General features: G+C 41.3%; 1 protein-coding gene across 1 annotated transcript in view; it reads right to left on the bottom strand.

Moving 5' to 3' along the window:
• The window catches only part of CEP152 (centrosomal protein 152), an 804,909-nt gene that overhangs the window by 635,857 nt on the left and 147,229 nt on the right, over nucleotides 1-21,823 (bottom strand). Inside the window, exons 4-6 of the mRNA XM_086958276.1 lie at nucleotides 21,132-21,198; nucleotides 20,664-21,032; nucleotides 1,384-1,534 (exon numbers count right to left, since the gene is read on the bottom strand). Coding sequence (XP_086814402.1) covers nucleotides 1,384-1,534; nucleotides 20,664-21,032; nucleotides 21,132-21,198 — 587 coding nt within the window. The remainder of the gene's footprint in view (nucleotides 1-1,383; nucleotides 1,535-20,663; nucleotides 21,033-21,131; nucleotides 21,199-21,823) is intronic.

Here is a 21,823-nt window from a genome sequence, read left to right as displayed (position 1 = left end):
ATGAAGTCTCAACAAGGACGCGCAACATCCTATGATTCTGGGCAAATCACTTAATCTCCCTGTGCCTAACATAAATGAATGTGTCCTCATGTAACACAAATGGTGCTCGTATAAAGCCCTCCGATACCAGCTATCTTCGGGTCAAGTTCGAGCTATATAAAACTCTGTAAAAAATAAAAAATAAAAAAAAAACAGAACCAAGAGTGACTTCAAGGACTAGTTGGCTGGCCTTCGGATCTGCAGTCTCAGGTACAAAATAGGCTTCAAACAACCTTGAATCTGCACCTGGACTTTGCCATCTGTGAATCTGTGCCACCCCAGTCCTGGACACTTGGAAGTGGGTTTTTGGTGCTTTACCACCCTCTGTGGATCCAGGACAACCAATGTGTCTTCTCTGCTGCGCAGCACAACCCTGAGTAGAATCAATGCATCTCCGCTGCTGCGGGGACTGGATTCATTACAAAGACTTGCATCGGTGCCAAAACCCACATTGCTTACGAAACCGCTGCCGCGCGACACATCCTAAGTGCAAACCCTTGAATCTCTCAACAGCTGCCCCAAGAATGACCCCGCATAGCATCTCTTCAGAATCGACACATTACCCGAATTGCATACCACATCCCCAACTCTACTCATAGTGGACACAGCAGGACCTTGCAATGCAGTCTCGCCGCATCTCGAAAACAAAGCGTCGTTTCGGCTGCACACCACATCTTTGACACAGATTCCTGCAATGCTCCGCAAACAGGATTGAAGGTACTTTGTTCAGTGGGCCTAACTGGGTCCCTGTAGCCACCCCACGCTCCATCGTAGTCGGCCTGAACTTGTGACTTTGTCCCGGTCTGCCACGACCAGGTAAATCCAATATATCCGGTTTTAATTCAAGGCTTTTTGTTGTTTTTGTCTTGTTTTATATATTAAAAAGTACTCTTTTTTTACAATACAGTTATGGGTCCCTTTTGTGCAGTGTTTTCAGTGTCTTACTGTTTGAAGTGTTGCACAAATACTTTATTCATTGCCTCAGAGTTAAGCCTGACTGCTCTGTGCCAAGCTACTAAGGGGGGGAGCACAGATTAAATAGTGGTTTGCTTGTGACTTACCATGACAGGGATTGTGGTTGCAGCTTGACCACAGATCACCACAGTCAACCAACAACACAATTTATTACAATAAGCATAAGCAAAAAGATGTGGCATTCGTTTTGTGCAATTATAGTATACCCTAAAACATCAAAATTGCTCTCAATGATTTCAAACTACAGGAGGGTTACACACAACCACACTTCAAACACACAACACTACATACATTATAATAATTTATGAAAGGTGCAGTCAAGACATGTTTGGTAATGTTAAACAGTACAATAATTAAACACTTACTCACCAGAGTTCAGGAACTCTTTCTGCATCTCTTCAATGCTTTCATCTACTCTGGTTTCCTGTGCCCGATGATGCATAGCTACTTGATAGGGATTGTATTGCACTTGAAAGGACTCTACAGGATGGTGCTTTGCATAGCCAGGCACAGTAACATGCTGTGAATTATCAGAAAGGTAAAGAGTGGGAATTAAATATGGCATGAAGATACAAAAAAGGTGTCCCAGACACTAGACAAAAGCAATTGTTCAAGGGTTTAATATTCTTAAATGAAAAGAAGCATGGTCATATTATTTAACATCGCACTCTACAGTTTGAAATTCAACAACCTTTGGAACACTAATACTCAACAAACACATGCAATTGTAATTTTAAGAGTTTACACTCCCCATTGTTGAGTAGTGCTGCAATATGTGCAGTAGGTTAGCAATTCAGTCTTTCTGTCATCAGAAACAGACAGAAAGTGCATACATTTCAGGTTAACTATTATTTTTCCAATAAATCACAAGAATGGTAGGTATGTTGGCAAAATGTGCAATGTCAAGTGGTTGCATCCTTAATCTCCTTCTGGTGCAGACAATGTATTTCCATTACACTACTCAAAGATGGCTGACATGTCTTTTGAATGTCCAGTGTTACAATAATACCATTAGAAGATGGTAGTCACACCCTCCCCAACAGAGTAATTACTCAATCCCATATGACATTCAGTAGTGGAGTATATGATGGAGGTATTGCACTGCCATGCATGTGTAATTATTATCTGCCTTTTTAATTGGTGGTTCCCAATGACAGCATGTTTCCATTCCAGAAACAGTCTCCCTCACGTATAGCTATAACTGGGATATCAGTGGTTATCCACAAGCAATTTACAGATTGAAGATACCAGATCCACTGCCTGGGCACATAAGACTGTTCACTCTTGCATGGTGGTTAATATGAAGGTGAGACAGTATAAAGTGAGATTCAAAGAGTTCCCATTTTGGGTTTGTAAGAACATGAGTGAGCCAATTGGTCTAGAAGGATTCCAAGTATGGGACACAGTTGGTCTAACCAAAATCTGTGTCTCACGAGACTGACATTGAATATTTTGTGCTGTATTCAATAAGGGGAGGTCAAAAGTATGTTTTATTAGAGGTGTGCTCCGAGAAACAATGGTCTTTCATTTGCTACTGAACAATGAAAGAGTTGTATTGATTTATAAACCACCTAATAACTCAGATGTGCTTTCTAGATGTGTTTTCCCGACTACATGCTAAATGGAATAAAGGTGCAGGCTCTCTAGAAGTCTCAGAATGGGAGAAAAACCTAGTAAACCCCATGAAAGCAGATCAAGTTTCTCCACAAAATATATTATACTAGAACACAACTACTGCTTTGAGGAAAGATCACGTTGGCTTATGCATTTGGAGCGGAGGTCACGAGGGCAGTTTCTATCACAATATAGTAATGCTCAAAATTTCAGATCTTTTCGGGTGCCTTATTATTCAGGAAACTACAATGTATTGGGCACTCCCATCAATATTGGACTACGTTGATGCTAATGGGAGTTTGGGATTAGCAAACAACTCCAAGCAATCAAGTTTTTGGACATCTGAGCTTGACTGTGGGAAGACGATACAGCACATAAAAGAGGAAGGGTGCAACAGGTACAAATGTGTGGTGTACAAATGGGAACAGGTCTATGTATGCTGCAGAAAGCAGCATACATAAAAGCTGCAGCTTCCAACGCTAATCTAAAAGGTTTGGGGACTGCAGAAAACCCAACATGATCTTATTTGAGGAGTAGACTCTTTGCTGTAATGCACATGTTCCCAGCAAGAGTGAATAGCCATCAAACTTTACAATTCACAGAAGGCCCTGTAACCAAAAGGGCCTTCAATACCATGTGACAAAAGTCATCATGAAAGCAATACAGTGATACTCAGTCGAAATTGCTAGTTTACCTTTATTTGTCTGTTGCATTAGGTTAATAAAAAGAAAAAATAATTGGCATACACAGCTTCAATAAATATATTCACTGAAAAAACCATAGGTTTCACACCAGTTATAGTTAGGAATTAGCATTTACAAAACCTATTAAATTCACAGAAAAAACCATAGGTTTCACACCAGTTATAGTTAGGTGGAAATTTTACTCGCATAAAACCATTGAAATTCCCACCTTATAGTTAGTTGGACTCACTATAACTTGCGCGTGCAATGCACTGCTGATGACGTCACATATTACATCACTCATGACATGGTCAGTGACATCTCAAATGACATCACTGATGACAGCATTCCCTATCTGTAAATATATGTAATTTATTACCTATATTTATTCTGTATTTTTACACAATTTTTATACACAGGGTGATTTTATAATCTTTATCTATTTATGATTATGCTTGCTTGGATTATCAAATGCTCTTATCATGGTTTTTAATTTAAGCAAAATGTGGTTCTTAACCCAATTGTCGAAAATATTATGATGAGGCAAATTGTTTACAAGCTGGTTTTTCATGCACATTGGCACTTTTTCTTCCTCTGGACAAAATATTGGTCACAATTGGTCTTTTGCACTTTTTTGGACATGCACTGTTTGTACTTTAAAAATAGCACTATAAGATCTTACCCATTTATTATTCTGGTCTTGTTGATCAATATATAAATATTCTAACTATTTAAAGAAGGATTTTCTATAACTCACCCCCCTTTTTTTCTTACCCCCCTCTAGATACAAGTATTTGATGGATTTATCCGGAGACTTCTGATTTAAACTTGTATACACATGTGACTCTATTTTTATGTACCTATGTATTTATACGGACATATAGGCACTTCTATTTTGAATATGTCTTTTATTTCCATGATCACGTGATATATGGAGGGGGCGGAGGTGATTGGGAGAAATGTGCACTATAAAAATAAAAAATGTACAAACAATGGTTGCATGTGAACAAGGGCTCTAGTAGCCCGAAACGCGTTATGCACTCTCTCACGAACTTGAGCAAATAAAAAAGAAACCTGACATCTGGTCCTGTGGTCTGTCTCCTGGGTTTTCGTTTTCGTTTACAGAGGAGTTTCTCGTGGATAATTACGGAGGTTGGCTTGCCTTCGTCAACAGACCCCTTTCCCTGAAGTGGCGTCCTGCTTTCAAGCTGGTGCTCCAAAACATTCGTGTTGGATATTTTCAGACGCCCCCTCAGCAGCCAAGCAGCCTTTTACAACGTACGGTGTGGATCCGCCATTGGTAGCGGAGTCGGAGGACTCCGTCTGTCGTTTGGAGAAAATACCGACGTGGTGAGTAAATTGTGGCATCGCAGAGGTGGGAAAGTAGCACTTTGTGTGGACCAATCTTCACGAACGCCTCAAGAGGACTGAGAAAAGCCCAAGTAGTAGGCGTGTTCGTGAGTGTGTAATACAACAAACAAAAGGAGTTCAAGTAATCTGTGGGAGAGGCATGTCTGCCGAGGAGTTCCGTGCAAGGGAGGAGGAAGCCGAGGGGCTTTTTGAACAAATCTCTGCACCGGGACATATTGGCAATAAGCAACCCCCAGCCAATGCATCCATACGGGAAGAAACAAATATCGGAGCGCTGTATAAAGAGTTGGAAAAGCAGAGGCGCCTGGAAATCACAAAGTGGTGGGAGCATTACTCTTTATCAAAATATGTTGCTGCCGGGCGGGTGCCAAGAGGACTACGAATACTACTTGCACCCAGTTTGAGAAACCAAACCCACTGATGCTTAAAGAATGGGGAGAAAATAATCTGGCTGCGTCTATGAACTCAGTTCGGATTTTAATAAAATATGCGGCCATAGACCGAGCAGAGATTTTGTTAACCATCGAAAAAATCCAAGAGGATATCGATAAAATTACGGAAACTGAAAACTCAAAAAAGCTAAAGGATGCAATGCTGGAAAGACTGAAAAAACATGGGGAAAAAATTAAAATGAGGAAAATAAGTAAGTTTGCACGAGACCAAGCAGACTATGCCAACGGCCAGATATTCACTTTTGCACGAAAGTACAACAATACAAAACGACAACAGTACATGGGAAAGGGTAATAAACAGCAGACCGCAACAGCTGCGGGAACAAATGTAAGCACATGTGCAAGCGGTGGTAATAATGATGACACATTCAGTATAACCTCAGTAGAATCTAATACCCTTTCAAGTGCATCTAGTGTCTCAAGTGTGGACCTGCTTACTCAACAACAACCGGAGACAATATTCAATATAGAGCAGGAGCTTGATTTTTTTGTATCGGAAAGACTTTCAACACTCCGACCGCGGCAAAAGAACTTAGCCGGAAACTCCGGAACACAAGAAGACGTGAGAGACGACGGAAGCAAAAGCAAAAAAGTGCAGCAAAAGAAGCCACAAGGTTGGCGGAAAAAGAAACATCAATAAATAGCTCCGTCATTAACCTTTCGGATGTTGTTCTGACAAAAGCAGAGGAACAACTGCTGGCCCTGGGCCTAAATTATTGCCCAGCACAATCATTCAAATATGCACCAACTCGTGTTGACGTGTTCTGCTATATACGAAAACTTAAACTAAAAAAGTTCTTTGCTCTGCAAAAATTGAAAACCGGCACAAATACTCGTACTGCAGCTACAGTCTGAGGGGCTCCTGAAATAGTGGCAGCTGATGTCCCCTTATTTTTGGATATGCATGACTTAAATGCAACATTGGACTCGCAATCGACAACTCAAGATGAAGAAATCTCGACCCAAAGACGATTGAGTAAAATCAACATGGTACAGAAAGGTGCTGGATTAACTCCATACAAAGGCAAGTCTGATTTTGTACCATTAATGACAAAGGATGCAATAGATACTTTTCATGACTGTGTTATTTCAGAGGTAAAAACACTCTATAAGAAAGTTAACAGAAACAAGAGACAAGAGTTCAGTCAGCAACGGGCAAATTATTTTGCTTTGATGAAGAAGCTAGGTACCAATCCGAACATTGTAATTAAAAGAGCAGATAAAGGTGGCAACTTGGTCCTTTGGCCAAAATCTGACTTCATTATTGAAGCGCACAGACAGTTGTATGATGGCGAGTGCTATATCAAGTCTAGCAATAAAGAGTATGGTCAGGCCAAGGATAACTTATATAAGTTGTTAAATAAATGGAGAAGAGAAGGTTTAATCTCAGGAGAGGAGTTCAAATTCGTGTACAATGAATTCCCCACACAGCCAGTTTTCTACCTTATCCCCAAAGTTCATAAAGGTATCTCGCCCTTATCTGGGAGACCAATCATCTCAGCAATAAACAGCTTGGGTGAGAAAGTGGGCCAATATATAGACTTCTTCTTGCAAGAACCTGTGAAACAACTACCGAGTTATGTGAGAGATACCACTGACTTTTTGAAAAAACTTGAAACAGTAGAATGGCAGGAAGATATGGTGTTAATGACGCTTGATGTCGAATCATTATACACCAGCATAGCCCATACTGACGGTCTCAATGCTGTTAAACACTTTCTGAGCCTTAGGCCTGCACAATTCTATGAACACAATAAGGCTATATTAAGCCTAATAAAGTGGTGTTTGTGTATTAACTTTTTTGCCTTTGAAAAGGATGTTTGGCGTCAGGTGAGAGGTGTAGCAATGGGGGCCTGCTTCTCACCCAGCTACGCGTGTTTACAAGTGGGCTGGTGGGAGGAGCAGGTCCTCAACAGGATACACAAAACATGGGTGAATGAAAAAATAATCAAATTCCTCAGATACATTGATGATGTATTTATTGTGTGGCAGGATGAAATCGAGGAGGCTATTGCCTTTGTTAATGACATCGATGTCAATCATTTGAACCTTAAATTTACATCCCACATCAGTAAGAAGGAGGTTGAGTTCCTAGATGTTAAAGTGTATATTGATAATGACAACAAAATTCAAACGGCACTATTTAGGAAACCAACCGCAGGGAATACCACCCTACACGCATCTAGTCTTCATCCCAAGCAAACCATCCATAGCATCCCTTATGGAGAGATCCTTCGATTGAAAAGGATCTGTAGTACCAATGAAGATTTTACAAACTGTGTGAGGGACTTACAAACTCGATTAAGGGAACGAGGCTACTCTAAGAAGATCTTTGACCAGGCTTTGAAAAAAGCAAGTTTGAGAACTCGAGATAGCCTACTCCCGGTCGATTATGTCATAGAAGATTCTTCTTCTAAAAGAGACAACAATGAGACATGCCCCAGGTTCATTACAGCATTTAGTGACCAGGAGAGTACAATCAGGAAGATCATTACCAAAAATTGGCCCATTATAATGACAGATTCGGTTTTAGGTGCACTGCTACCCTCTAAACCCACGATAACCTTCCGCAGGGCACGCAATATGGGAGCCGTTCTGGACCAGCCAAGTCCAGAACTTAAGCAAAAAGCGAATTGGATGCAGACAGCAGGTGGATTTCGCAAATGCTCCACTTGCAGGGCCTGTAAATTTGGTACTAATAAGACCCACTACTTTACCCCATTCAGTGAGACCGCAATCCCGATTGTAGGTCAATATACGTGCAAAACTGAATTTGCGGTATATGTCCTGACGTGCACTTGTGGCCTCAATTACATCGGCAGTACTAGCAAACAAGTGCACGTCAGGATCCTGCAACATTTGCGGGCAATTTTACATAATGACTCTAGTTATCCAGTGGCACGCCACTTCGAGTCTATACATAATTGGGATGTAAATTGTCTATCTTATTATGTTGTGGGGGCAATACCAAAATTACGAAGAGGTGGTAATAGGGATTTAAAATTAAGGCAGTTGGAATCAAATATGATATTGGAATTCGACAGTAAACGTCCGAATGGCCTTAATAATACAGAGGATCTGCACACTTTCCTTTAAAATCCCTATGTACTTCTATAATGATTTTCTCCTTTTGGTCTGATTGTTAGTCACTGACTTATGCTCCCAGGTAGTCAGGTTCCCTGTTGCCTGGAGGTTGCTTTAGCTTTTTTCATTTATAAAAACAGTTTTTCCAAATAATTATTACATCTTCATTCCGTCTAGTCAGGTTCCCTGTTAGTCGGAAATTATGGAATTCTCTTGGGTCATTCCCTATCTGTAAATATATGTAATGTATTACCTATATTTATTCTGTATTTTTACACAATTTTTATACACAGGGTGTTTTTATCATCTTTATCTATTTATGATTATGCTTGCTTGGATTATCAAATGCTTTTATCATGGTTTTTAATTTAAGCAAAATGTGGTACTTAACCCAATTATCGAAAATATTATGATGAGGCAAATTGTTTACAAGCTGGTTTTTCATGCACATTGGCACTTTTTCTTCCTCTGGACAAAATATTGGTCACAATTGGTCTTTTGCACTTTTTTGGACATGCACTGTTTGTACTTTAAAAATAGCACTATAAGATCTTACCCATTTATTATTCGGGTCTTGTTGATCAATATATAAATATTCTAACTATTTAAAGAAGGATTTTCTATAACTCACCCCCCCTTTTTTTCTTGCCCCCCTCTAGATACAAGTATTTGATGGATTTATCCGGAGACTTCTGATTTAAACTTGTATACACATGTGACTCTATTTTTATGTTCCTATGTATTTATACGGACATATAAGCACTTCTATTTTGAATATCTCTTATTTCCATGATCACGTGATATATGGAGGGGAAGGAGGTGATTGGGAGAAATAAGCACTATAAAAATAAAAAATGTACAAACAATGGTTGCATGTGAACAAGGGCTCTAGTAGCCCGAAACGCGTTATGCACTCTCTCACGAACTTGAGCAAATAAAAAAGAAACCAGACATCTGGTCCTGTGGTCTGTCAGTGAATTTCAATGGTTTTTTAATAGCAAATATCAAAAGCTGTAAAATGTATTCTTCTTTAAAATGACACTTTTTCCCCAAACTGCCTTGGTATATTCCAATATTCCAATATATGTCAAAGACAAAAATGTAAGTAGTCAAATCAATTTTTTCCACAATTTGAGAAAGCACAGAAACATGTGAATAAATCTGTTTCTGCTTACATGAGAGACTATGGAATGGGTTTAATATACAACAATAACTTGCGTTCCAACATTCAACACATCTACAGAAGAGATGGTGTGCACTTCTCCGATGAAGGGAATAGAATATTCGTCCTTTATTTATAAGTGTGCATTGGAACCTACTTGTAGGTACCTAAATTAGCCACAGAACACAATAGCTCTTTTCAGAGCTACCCTACCTCTGATCATTCAAAACGTTTATCTTTTTCTAATTTTTTTTTCTTCACCAAAGTACGCTCCCCGGTTAGCTTACCGGTGCGCGTACCGGGCGCTCCCCCCGCGAAATTTTCAAAAATGTAATTTTTTTATTTTTGCATATATCAGCGTCCTAATCCCCCCTGAGAAAACCTAGAGGGTCACAAAGTGTCTACCGTGCCCCCTTCTACCCATTCCGTACATTGTTTGTCCTCCATCTTATATCTCAATTCTACCAATACACAAAATGGAGGACTCCCGTAACGCTGCCGGTTCGCGTACCGGGGAGCGCACCGGTAAGCGCTCGATAAAAAAAGGTGGGAAAGTAATTTACAGAAAAACTACTACAGACACTTTCATCAAATATAGAATAGGGCCTACTACATAGCAGTCCCTACCATTTACCCAAATTTGATGGAATTCCATTGAGAAAATTATGCTGTAAGCCTGACTAAATATCCTAATGTAAATTACCTAACAAAAACACTTATGAAGTGTTAGAATTGACAACCAATCAAAATGCTACTTTCAATATCTTCTATTATTTTATGACATTTGATTGGTTATGTACCTGAATATATATAAAGAAAGAGAGAGAAACACAGCCATTTTGACTACTACTTCCTGAAGTACATATCAAGTGCATTTCAACTGAGAACTTAAACTTCTTTTTGATTGGTAAGATGATATTTTAAAAACTGAAGTATGTTCTGCACTTTAAGTTAATTAGGAAAACATTTTCTGATAGTTATATACTATCCCTCTGTAATAGTCATAGAATAAGATAGACTTCTCTGTTTTAGTTATGGATGGAGTTAGGCTTGTCTTGTATAATTAAGAATTAACTTAGGCTTTATCACATACATTTTTTTATATTTCTACTTCCAGTCTGATACCATACACTGCCCAAAGATAAAATCACTGTTTAAAAAAACAAACTACCTGTCTGTACTTAAACCCAACAGTGCCCTATCTGTACCGATATATTTTTTAAAAATTCGTTTTACAGCACAAAAATAGAAGGAGAGAACAAAACTAACTTGGAAATTGTTGCAAGAAGCAACACAGATACAGAAATTGACTCTGAATTCTATGATGAATCTCGGGACTTTGAACTTCTGCAATGTGTGGAATCAGTAGATTTCCTAATTGAAAATGAAAAAAAATCTGACAATGAATTATTAGAAGTTCTTTTTAATTTTGAAAACGAATCAGAAAAATACATTTTTATTTAATAATTCAAAAATTGTTTGAGACATTATTCATTTTTATATGTATTTTGTAAACTAGTAGCAAATTGATAATGTAAAATCAGACTTTAAATATACTGTGCAACTTTTTTGTGTTACATAGTAAGTTTGCTCATATTTACTTCCTTTCTTCCACTATATTATCTCCAAAGTGTATTTAACATCTCTTTATCATCTCCTGCCTCCATGGTGTTTCTGCTTTCCTGACAGACTACGCTATGAATTCCATATACCACAATAACTTCTGAAACAACATGCAAGATATTTACAAAGAAAACGGTGTATTTTTATCTTTAGACTCTGCATTGGTACCTACATCTTGGTACTTAAATAAAAAAAATAAAAAAAAAATTAAAAAAAGAACAATCAATAAACATACAATATTTGAAAATTCTTTCATCCCATTTTCCCAATATTACGCTTCCCAGACCGCTTCCCGGTGCGCGTACCGAGCGCTCCCGCCGCAGAAAAACGATAATAATTCTTTTTTTTTTTTGACCCACGGGGCCCTTTTAAAGCCCCCTCATCAAACCTAGGGGGTCAGGGAGGATGTACTCTGCCCCCTTATGCTCATTTCCCACTTTGTTTTTTCCACCTCTTGTATCTCGATCCTACCGAGACACAAGATGGCGGCCGCTCCGAACTGTTTAGAATGTTGACAGTCACCGGGGAGCCAATCCGCTTCTCCTCGCGAAGTTCCGTTACGCGTCAGGTACGCGAACCGGGGCACTAACCGGGGGACGCTGTCACAGATATATCTGTTTTTTAAAACGTTAATTTCTCAAAATCCACTGGAGCACATATATTGAGACATAGCAAAGGCACGTCGGGCAGACCAAATCTACAATTTTGCCAAGTTTCATGTAAATCCATTCAGCCGTTCGAGCTAAAAGTGATTCCAACCGCCCTATGGAAAAATGAATGGGAAAAACGTGTTTTGGGACCCCCCTTTTTTCTCGCCCCCCCCCCCCCTTGACAAAACCCCCCCAAATTTTCAGGGGCTGCTCAGAAACAAAATGTGCCATTTTCCTGAAAATTTCAGCCAATTCCGTCCACAAACGCCAAAGTTATTCGACATAGAATTTTCAGAAATCCCATAGGAAAAAAATCCTAACGATATATACCTACTGGCGACCGCCAGTAGGTAATATATATATATATATCCACACGTTGCAGGAATCCCAATTGAAGGCTGCCACAAGAGGTTAAAATAAACAGTCGGTTTTAATGGGCTTGCATGGCAGCTATTCACAACATCAGGAAACTTCTATGCTTTAATCCTCGCCAAACGCGTTTCAAGAGCCTCCAGCTCTCTTCATCAGTGGCATGTGAAGAAATGATAGCAGCGCCTCAGTTAATTAGTCACCTGCTTCCAGGAGGGGGGCGTGGCCGACACCACGACCTTCTGGAGTTTGTAGTTTCTTTACGGTGTGACATGTGGGTGCGCTGTTTTCTTCTGTGAAAAAGTTTATTTCCCAAGTGGGCTGGAGTTCCCCAAGTCCGATTGCTGCCCTGCTTTGTAGCAACACCATGGGCCCAAGCGGGTGACTCCCTGTAAAGCTGCCAGCTTGGAACCTCTTCCTTAGAGAAAGACTCCCTCTGGAGTCTACTCAGGACCCCCAGCTGTGGTGGTGAGCTGCCTTCGCAACCGGGAAGCAGCCGCTTTTAAATCCACACGTTGCAGGAATCCCAATTGAAGGCTGCCACAAGAGGTTAAAATAAACAGTCGGTTTTAATGGGCTTGCATGGCAGCTATTCACAACATCAGGAAACTTCTATGCTTTAATCCTCGCCAAACGTGTTTCAAGAGCCTCCAGCTCTCTTCATCAGTGGCATGTGAAGAAATGATAGCAGCGCCTCAGTTAATTAGTCACCTGCTTCCAGGAGGGGGGCGTGGCCGACACCACGACCTTCTGGAGTTTGTAGTTTCTTTACGGTGTCCCATGTGGGTGCGCTGTTTTCTTCTGTGAAAAAGTTTATTTCCCAAGTGGGCTGGAGTTCCCCAATGTCCGATTGCTGCCCTGCTTTGTAGCAACACCATGGGCCCAAGCGGGTGGCTCCCTGTAAAGCTGCCAGCTCGGAACCTCTTCCTTAGAGAAAGACTCCCTCTGGAGTCTACTCAGGACCCCTAGCTGTGGTGGTGGGCTGCCTTCGCGACCGGGAAGCAGCCGCTTTTAAATCCACACGTTGCAGGAATCCCAATTGAAGGCTGCCACAAGAGGTTAAAATAAACAGTCGGTTTTAATGGGCTTGCACATGGGACACCGTAAAGAAACTACAAACTCCAGAAGGTCGTGGTGTCGGCCACGCCCCCCTCCTGGAAGCAGGTGACTGAGGCGCTGCTATCCTTTCTTCACATGCCACTGATGAAGAGAGCTGGAGGCTCTTGAAACGCGTTTGGCGAGGATTAAACCATAGAAGTTTCCTGATGTTGTGAATAGCTGCCATGCAAGCCCATTAAAACCGACTGTTTATTTTAACCTCTTGTGGCAGCCTTCAATTGGGATTCCTGCAACGTGTGGATTTAAAAGCGGCTGCTTCCCGGTCGCGAAGGCAGCCCACCACCACAGCTGGGGGTCCTGAGTAGACTCCAGAGGGAGTCTTTCTCTAAGGAAGAGGTTCCGAGCTGGCAGCTTTACAGGGAGTCACCCGCTTGGGCCCATGGTGTTGCTACAAAGCAGGGCAGCAATCGGACATTGGGGAACTCCAGCCCACTTGGGAAATAAACTTTTTCACAGAAGAAAACAGCGCACCCACATGGGACACCGTAAAGAAACTACAAACTCCAGAAGGTCGTGGTGTCGGCCACGCCCCCCTCCTGGAAGCAGGTGACTAATTAACTGAGGCGCTGCTATCATTTCTTCACATGCCACTGATGAAGAGAGCTGGAGGCTCTTGAAACGCGTTTGGCGAGGATTAAAGCATAGAAGTTTCCTGATGTTGTGAATAGCTGCCATGCAAGCCCATTAAAACAGACTGTTTTATTTTAACCTCTTGTGGCAGCCTTCAATTGGGATTCCTGCAACGTGTGGATATAGATATAGATATATATATATATATATATAGATATATAATTTCTATGGCAAAATGAAACCCCTCATTTTGTTCCTTTTCAAATTAAATGTATTAAGTGTTACCACTTTATTCCAATCAAGATGACTTCAGGTGTGCCATACTTTTGTCATAAGTAAGACTGTTAGCGTTCTAGTTGTTCTTTAGAACACTCTGGGACATTCTGTCATTGGGCTATAGTTGGGCTACATTTGGCTGATATTTGGGCTACATTTGTTTTTTTTTGTCTCTGGTGGCCATCTTTGGGCTACATTGGGCTACATTTGGGCTCTAACATATATATAGCCCAAAGTAGCCCAATATATATTTTTTCAAAGTTAATTTTCGTAAAAACCACTGGAGCATATATCTTGAGACATAGCAAAGGCACATCGGGGTACCAGTCCCTACAATTTTGCCAAGTTTGGTGGAAATCCATTCAGCCGTTCGGGCTAAAAGTGAGTTCGACCGCCCTATGAAAATTAACATGGAGAAAACCCGTTTTGGGACCCCCCTTTTATCTCGGCCCCCGCTTGACGAATCCCCCCCACATTTTCAGGGAAGGAGCGGAGCGGGCCACGAACTTTGAGAAATTCGCGAAGATTCGTCTACCGGCGCCAAAGTTATTCCCAATAGAATGTTGCGGATTTCCTATGGAAAGTAGATCCTAACTATAACTACCTACTGGCGACCGCCAGTAGGTAAAATATATATATATATATCAGTACAACTCACATACTACAACATGCAGTTCTCAAACTTACAGCCAGAGATCTCTGCCTTTCTATATATTTTCTGTGTAGATATGTCTGCCATGGTGACTGTGATCTCTGCAGATGTAGGTGTACTTTTTAGTAGTAAATGTTGGAGGTACCAGAGAATGTGGAGGAAAAAGGGGGGATATCTGGTGCTAAATGAGATGGCTTCAGGAAGGGAAATGCTAATACAAAAGAATGAGAGCATTGCTGGTCACAAACTACACTTCTAAAGTTAAGGCAGCGTTAAAGGTGTCATCACAGATGTAAATGTACTCCAGTACCTCAAGCACCACACATGGCTAACTAACCACTGGCAAAGCAACACATTCCTATAGAAAATAATGGTGGCAGGAAAATAAAATAGCACCACAAAGGAACTAATGTTAATTAATTTGGACTTTTATATAAGTATATTTATAGATACAGGTCGCTTGGATATTGGCAACAATAACGATTAGAGCCTATTTCAGGGCTTAATGTCGGACCATGGGTTGAGAGACCCTCCGCACCTGCATCAGCCAAAAGGTAGTGAATACAAATTCTTGTCATGCCCAACGGGGTGGAAACTAGAATAAACTAGTATATAGTGAACAACGCTATACTCAACACATATGGATGTAGGATAATGGTAAAAGGCATATCAGACCATACCCTAATTTAAATTATTAATCAATCTGCACCTTATCTCTAAAATCAGAACATGGAGAATGAACACACTGCAATTTCTACAACATGAAGTAAAGAAAAAAATAAGCTATCATTTACAGAAATACATGGAGTTAAATAAACAATCTGTTGCCTTGCCCCAAACTCTATAGGCAGCAGCGAAAAGCTACATATGAGGTATAAAGATGAAAGAGTGTCCCGTCAGAAACAAATGCGTAAAACGAAAAATTGGAAAACACTCTGCTCCAGAGGTATCATGATGATAACCTTTGAAAAACTCTAGGAACCAACACAGAAAAAAAATATCAACTCAACACATTCTCATCTATGCCAGAAAAGGCTCTACACAGAATCAAGGGGAAGCAATACAAGCAGGAAAAACGTGGAGAGAATGCTGGCAATGCAAATGAAACAGAAGAGCGAAATCCGCTATCCCAGCAATATTTGATTTCAAAAGTACCTCACTCATCAACCCACTAGCAATTATAAAATAATTGGCATCCTTCTACGCAAACCTGCACACCGCAGAAGCAATGGGGCCCACAATGGTGGGAGACAGAATTTATGGCACAATTACTTCTACTTCGACTACCCGCAGAACTCGGGGAAGAAGTCAACAAGGAAATTACAGAACAAGAAATTGTGGACACAAAGTCAATGCCATTGTCGCCTACTCCCTTGTCACAAAAAGGCCTTTGCAAGAGTGGAGTGGGGCTACCTATTCTGAGTAATGCAAAGGATGGGTTTAGGGTCCGATTAAATAGAAATGGTGAAGCTGCTGTACAGAGGTCCCCCAGAAACAGGAACAGCAATAGATTAATCTCAGAGAGAATTTATATCAGCAGGGGGACTAGTAAATTATATCCCCTGTAACCATTGCTATGTGAAATGCAGTGATGTACACCATATAGAAGGCCAGACGATCATATGTACAAAACACATACACATATACCCTTGAAGTAAAAAAAGTCTACAAGAGAGCCATTCAAAAGATTGGTTGTATATGAATCTGCATGTATATACCCAAGATTAATGTATGTAAGCATACATATGTATATAAAAACATAGAAATTCCCATAGACACAAAAGTCATACAAGGTAAGCAAGAGTATATCAGCTCCACCAAAAAGTAACCCACGTCCTCCGGAATTGAGAAGGAGGACGAGAATTGGAGGAACCAAGGATACTCTAAGAACGGATATAACAAAAAGTAACGACAGAGATAATAAACCTTACCATCATAAAGAAGAAGTTACGACAGTAACTGAGGTGGAGACAGACAATTCTGAAAACAGCAACACAAAGCCACATAAGAGTAGTGGCTACCACAGGAAAACAGGGGCAACCGTCCAAAAGCCAACGCCACTGACTGAGGAAGGGTGAACACATAGTCGATGTTTACAATCACATATTCTTCAAACCATGGAGGCTTGAGAAACAGTTAAGAAACCTAAACAATGCTCCATGGAAACTTGAGAAACAGGTAATAAACCTACTCAAAGCTCTACACAAAAACTGGAAGTATGAGGAAAAGTAACTACAGGAAGGGGAAAAATGCCCCCAACATTGGAGGCAGTGCAGAAGCAGCAGAAATACGTAGTTGGACTGAAGATAGGATATGCTCAAACAATAAGTAATGAAATACCCCCACCATAAACGGGGGTAAACTGATTCTCTCCCACAGGAAGGAGGGAAAAAAGAGATAAGGGTCCCCTACACAGAAAAATGATGCCACGAAATGCAGGAGTGGCATACAGAGCTGTAAGGGAGAGATCAGTATCTCCACTTATGAGAAAGAGGGGAGATACAGGAAAGAAAGGGAGACCTAGCCTGCTGAGAAAGGATACCAAGAAATGGATCCAAACAACCAAAGGGACTAGCATCCTAGGGGAACAGAACTAAGAAGAACCGCAGACACAACAGCTACTGTATGGGTGCAATAACGAATATCTATAAAACCTCCTCACAGGAAGCAACAGCAGTGGCTGTAACCAAATTAGGTAGGTAAGAACACCTAAGGGGTTAAAACAGATACAAAGAACAACAAACGGCTTGAAGATTAACAGTATTAGAGGCATGAAAAAGTACAAAAAGTGCTTACACAAGAAAATGGTACCCAGGTCAAGAGTCTGCCTGCCCTGTGGTACCATTATCGCCCATATGGAGAAGATAAAGATGATGTCCAAGTACCTATAAGTGTATAGGTAGCTCACAAAATGCCCTAGGCATACAAAATAAGGTCCCCGAAAAACAGGGATCAAGGCTATAGTGCATCCACACAACATTACAGGATACCCGACCTATAACTCGGGTGGAAATAAATCAAGCGGCCAAAAGACGCTGTAACAGGCTCTCACGAGGCTGCAAAGAAAGTGGCTGGTAACTACTGCCAGCTTAAATTAGAAGAAAATCACCTGCAGCAAGCAGGACCACCACACTGGGTGTAACCCTGGAAAGGAGAAAAGTACTCAGACAAACCTAGTACAACAACAGAGTTAAGATTCAGCACTACCATGACTATCTCTGAACCGCTGCATGCGTGCCAAAAACTGAAGTGCCATCAAAGGGCAGGTCAATCAAAGTAGTTTGTACAGCATCCAAAAATCTGGAAGTACGCAACCATGCACGCAGATTTAGAGCAACAGAAGAGGCCTTAGCTCAACCAATAGAATCAGTGGTATCCATACCAAAGTGGATGCTAAGTTTGGCAGCTTGCTTTCCATCTCGTACCAATGGAACAAGAGTTTTACGGGCTTCCTCCGGAAGGGAGGGGAAGAAGCGCTCAACTGAGTCCCACAAGGCATGAGAGAAGTAGGCGAGGGCACAAGACATGCAGAGAGATAACCAGACAAAGCTAGTAGAAGAGGAAATACGCCTACCACAAGCGTCAAGTTTCTGGCCTTTCTTTCCTGAGGGACAAGAGGCATGAAATCAATATTTTGGGTGGCTAAAGCAGCCTGTACTACAAAAATCTGATTAGATGGATGCCTAAAGAGACAGGACGGATTGTCCAGGGCAGAGCGATGCCTGTGAGAATTAAAATGTTCCTCAGGAGTCCTGTTTCAGGTTTAGCCCAAACACCCAACAGGTTTATCAAAAAGACCTTCACTATAAGGAAGGACAGGCTTCCCGGTAGACTGGTCAAGATGTAGAATGCTTGACAATTCTACAGAAGAGGTTGTAAATCCAGTACAACTGAAACTCGATTCGCCTCCGTAGCCAAACCAGGAGAAGACATGAAGCTGGAGAAGATTCTACGCCACTGGAGTCGACCAACTCAAGTTACTAGCTAGACTGCATAGGGAGTGGAACTGTGTCCGAAATGGGATGAGGACCCCCCCACGCATATTCCATAGTACCTCCTCAACTATGGTCCTCAGAAGGATAAACCGGAGGAAGGGATCCAGAGAGCAGATAGAGAGTTGATGTTGAGATGACGCCTCAACATCGGAAAGAGTGTCGATCAGTATAAACGACACCGCCATCGGCGCTGGCAGTCCGCAGATCAGAAGCAGGAGCCGAAGGTGGTAGCCTCAAAGGGCTGAGCACCGGTGTTTCTATAGTATCAGAAACAGGAAGCAAACCTGAGCCGAGGGAGAACCCACTGGCGGGGACACAGGCATGACCTCATGCACCTCCGTGGGCCCCAAGACTGCTCCAGTGAAAGGTGCGGACCCAAAAACAAAATGAAATAGAATTAAGAGATTTATAATTTTCTCATCTGGGTCAGACACCTTGGCCCCACAATAGGTGGGGAGGCGTGGTCCGGACTCATGCCCCAATACTTCAACAGAAGAGTAGGGACCAGCGGTAGGCGACAAAGGCGGGAGTCGCAGCTGCGTACTCAGAGACTCCGAGGAGAATGGCGCCAGCAGAAACAGTTCCTATATTGGGCGCGTGTTTGGTCTGTAGTGTGCATAGGGGATCAAGGATGACTAGAAGACTAACATCCGTGCCTCAAGGAGCTTCATGCGACATTCTCTTTGCGCCTTTGGTCGGAGCTTACAACAAGAGTCGCTCTGGTCAGCCATGGTGTTCCCTCAGGCACCACATGCAAACAGAGTGAGGGTCTGTGACAGACATTTGTCGCCCGCAGAACTCGCAAGGCTTGAACCCTGATGACATTAAAAAAGGATTGAAGAAGGCACAGTGCTCCGTTGACGAAAAACATCAAGTATGCCGAAAAAAGTCCAGAGGAACTACAGTGCAGATCTGCATAGTTAGTGCAAAAAATTTAGAACTGGCGTCGGGGGAGGGTGTAGATGGACTCCATTGACATCACACTCAGGAGACAACAATGCTACAGTTGCTTGGCACCCTCTATCAACGCCCAGAGGTACTGCTGAAAAAAAGTCCTGATTCAGTCTGGCGAATGGGGAGGATTCATAGATAAGGAATCTGCGTCTAGATGTCCCTGTCAGATACCCATAATAAAGGAATATGAGAGGCAATTTTAAAATGACGTTTTTTCCAAAACTCTCCATGAATGCTATTGGCCCTCATTTAAATTAAACAGAGCACAATCGCCCCTACTTCTTGTGCGTGCACTACAGCCAGCCCAGGAGGTGACACAATGCAAATCCGCTGGTCCTGTTCCTATCTAAATGTCTTCCGACAAGCAATTTGCCACACCAAGAATTATGCATCACACTACACATCAAACCCTCTCTGGAGGATACAATAATGCATAACACCCAGAACAGAACCCCACATTATAGTAACAACAAAGCTCCAATAAGAGCACCCTTCCAAATAGGACTACTGCTGGTCTAATCACTCAAAATACACCTGGAGACTAGGAGTTAATACATTGGAAAGGAGATAATTACAGGCAACCATTTAGAGAACCAAAGCAAGCACTCAATATGCACACATTGGAATAGTTAATTGGAGCACATACAACATGTCGTAACAGACCAGTTTGAAAAACTGTACCTGGCGAGAGGCAAGACTCCATACTTGGTGGTATTATACAGACAATGGATGTTGGGAAAGTTTTTCCAGGTCTGTATGCAATAGTAATGGGAGTACCCTGCTAACTACTGGAGATGTAAAAGTGTGGTCTTTAACCTAAGAAAGATTGTTGTGTCCATTAGATATAGCCCCCTAAGTGCTCCCCAGGCATACAACAAAAGTGCAAATTCTATCCCTTCAGCACTGCTATTTAAAAGGATATCACTGTTAAAGATAATCCAAGAAAGACATGCCTGGTACAGTAATCTTTTATAATAATGAAGACTATAGTGAAGAAAAACTATTTATTTTTGGGAACAACTGCAATTTTTGATAAAGTGTAAGAAGAGATAAAATTAAAATCACAATGAAATACCTGAAGATTTTCCCTCCGAATATCAGGAAAAGTTGACAATTCATCCTGTGGCTTTATAAACTCATCTCGAAGGCCGTTTGTGTAGGGTTGAAAGTCTTCAGGGAGATGAAATATTGCACTTTGTTGATAGGTATCTTCTGCCTTGAAGTCATGTACGGCATCATATGCATTTTCTTCAGGGTCATCTTTGGAACGCCTTCTGGGGTAGCTATAATTAATATCATAAACTGAGCCCTCTTCATCTTCACTCTGGTGGTCACTCCAGCCATTGCTATTCTTTTCAATATCCCGATGGTGTCCAAAATGATGACCAGGTTCATTAAGATTTGTGTGTGGTTCAAGCACTCCGCTGTGCTCATCAACATAGCCCTATTGAAAGAGGGGGAAAGGAATTTACAATAATGTATAGCTCCTTGGTTTGCACAGAATAGATGAGATATTTAAATGCAACAATAGCACATAACTTACACCTTGGGATATTGCTACCGGATGAAGTTTGTTCCAACTTGTCTCATGTTGCCATGGTTGTTGGCCTCTAAAAAAGAAAATATTTTAAGTTTTACAAAGTTAATAAAAAAGAAACATTTATTACAGATGCGTAATGAAGGCACAAACAAATACAAAAAATAAAACGAAATGCAACACCAGGAACAACTATAGATGTAGAGTCAAGGGTCGATTGTCAGGAGTGAGGTTATGTAAACCTTAGTGCTGTCGGAGGCAACTGCTTGCTAATACTGCGTAGTTCCAGGTATAAACATTCACCACTATTTTTGTAAAAAATAATTTATCCAAATACGGTGGGAGAAACCTATAGCTGAGAAGCTAAGAACGATATCAAAATGTATCACTCCAACACAGCATCTTTTCCAACCTTGTAAAGTCTGTGTGTTGACAGCACAGTTGTCAAACAGATTGACTACTAACTGGACATATTGAGTGGGATTTGGATACACCCTTTTCAAACATGGTCATTCTTCAGCCAGCCACCTTCATCTATTGGCTCCAGACTCTGTCTTGGCTCAGCCCAGTCGAGAATTCATCTCTCACCTACTGCTACTGACTGTTACGATGCATTCTTCCGCCTCCACTTGAGGTATGGCACTGAACTGCATGAGGATCTACTTTGCAACTATAGACATATAGATATTGATCTGCTG

The sequence above is a fragment of the Lissotriton vulgaris genome, chromosome 2_1 (genome assembly GCF_964263255.1).
Source record: "Lissotriton vulgaris chromosome 2_1, aLisVul1.2, whole genome shotgun sequence".
Classification (NCBI taxonomy): domain Eukaryota; kingdom Metazoa; phylum Chordata; class Amphibia; order Caudata; family Salamandridae; genus Lissotriton; species Lissotriton vulgaris.
Note: the sequence above shows the minus strand (reverse complement) of the source record. Positions and strands in the feature narration are given on the sequence as shown.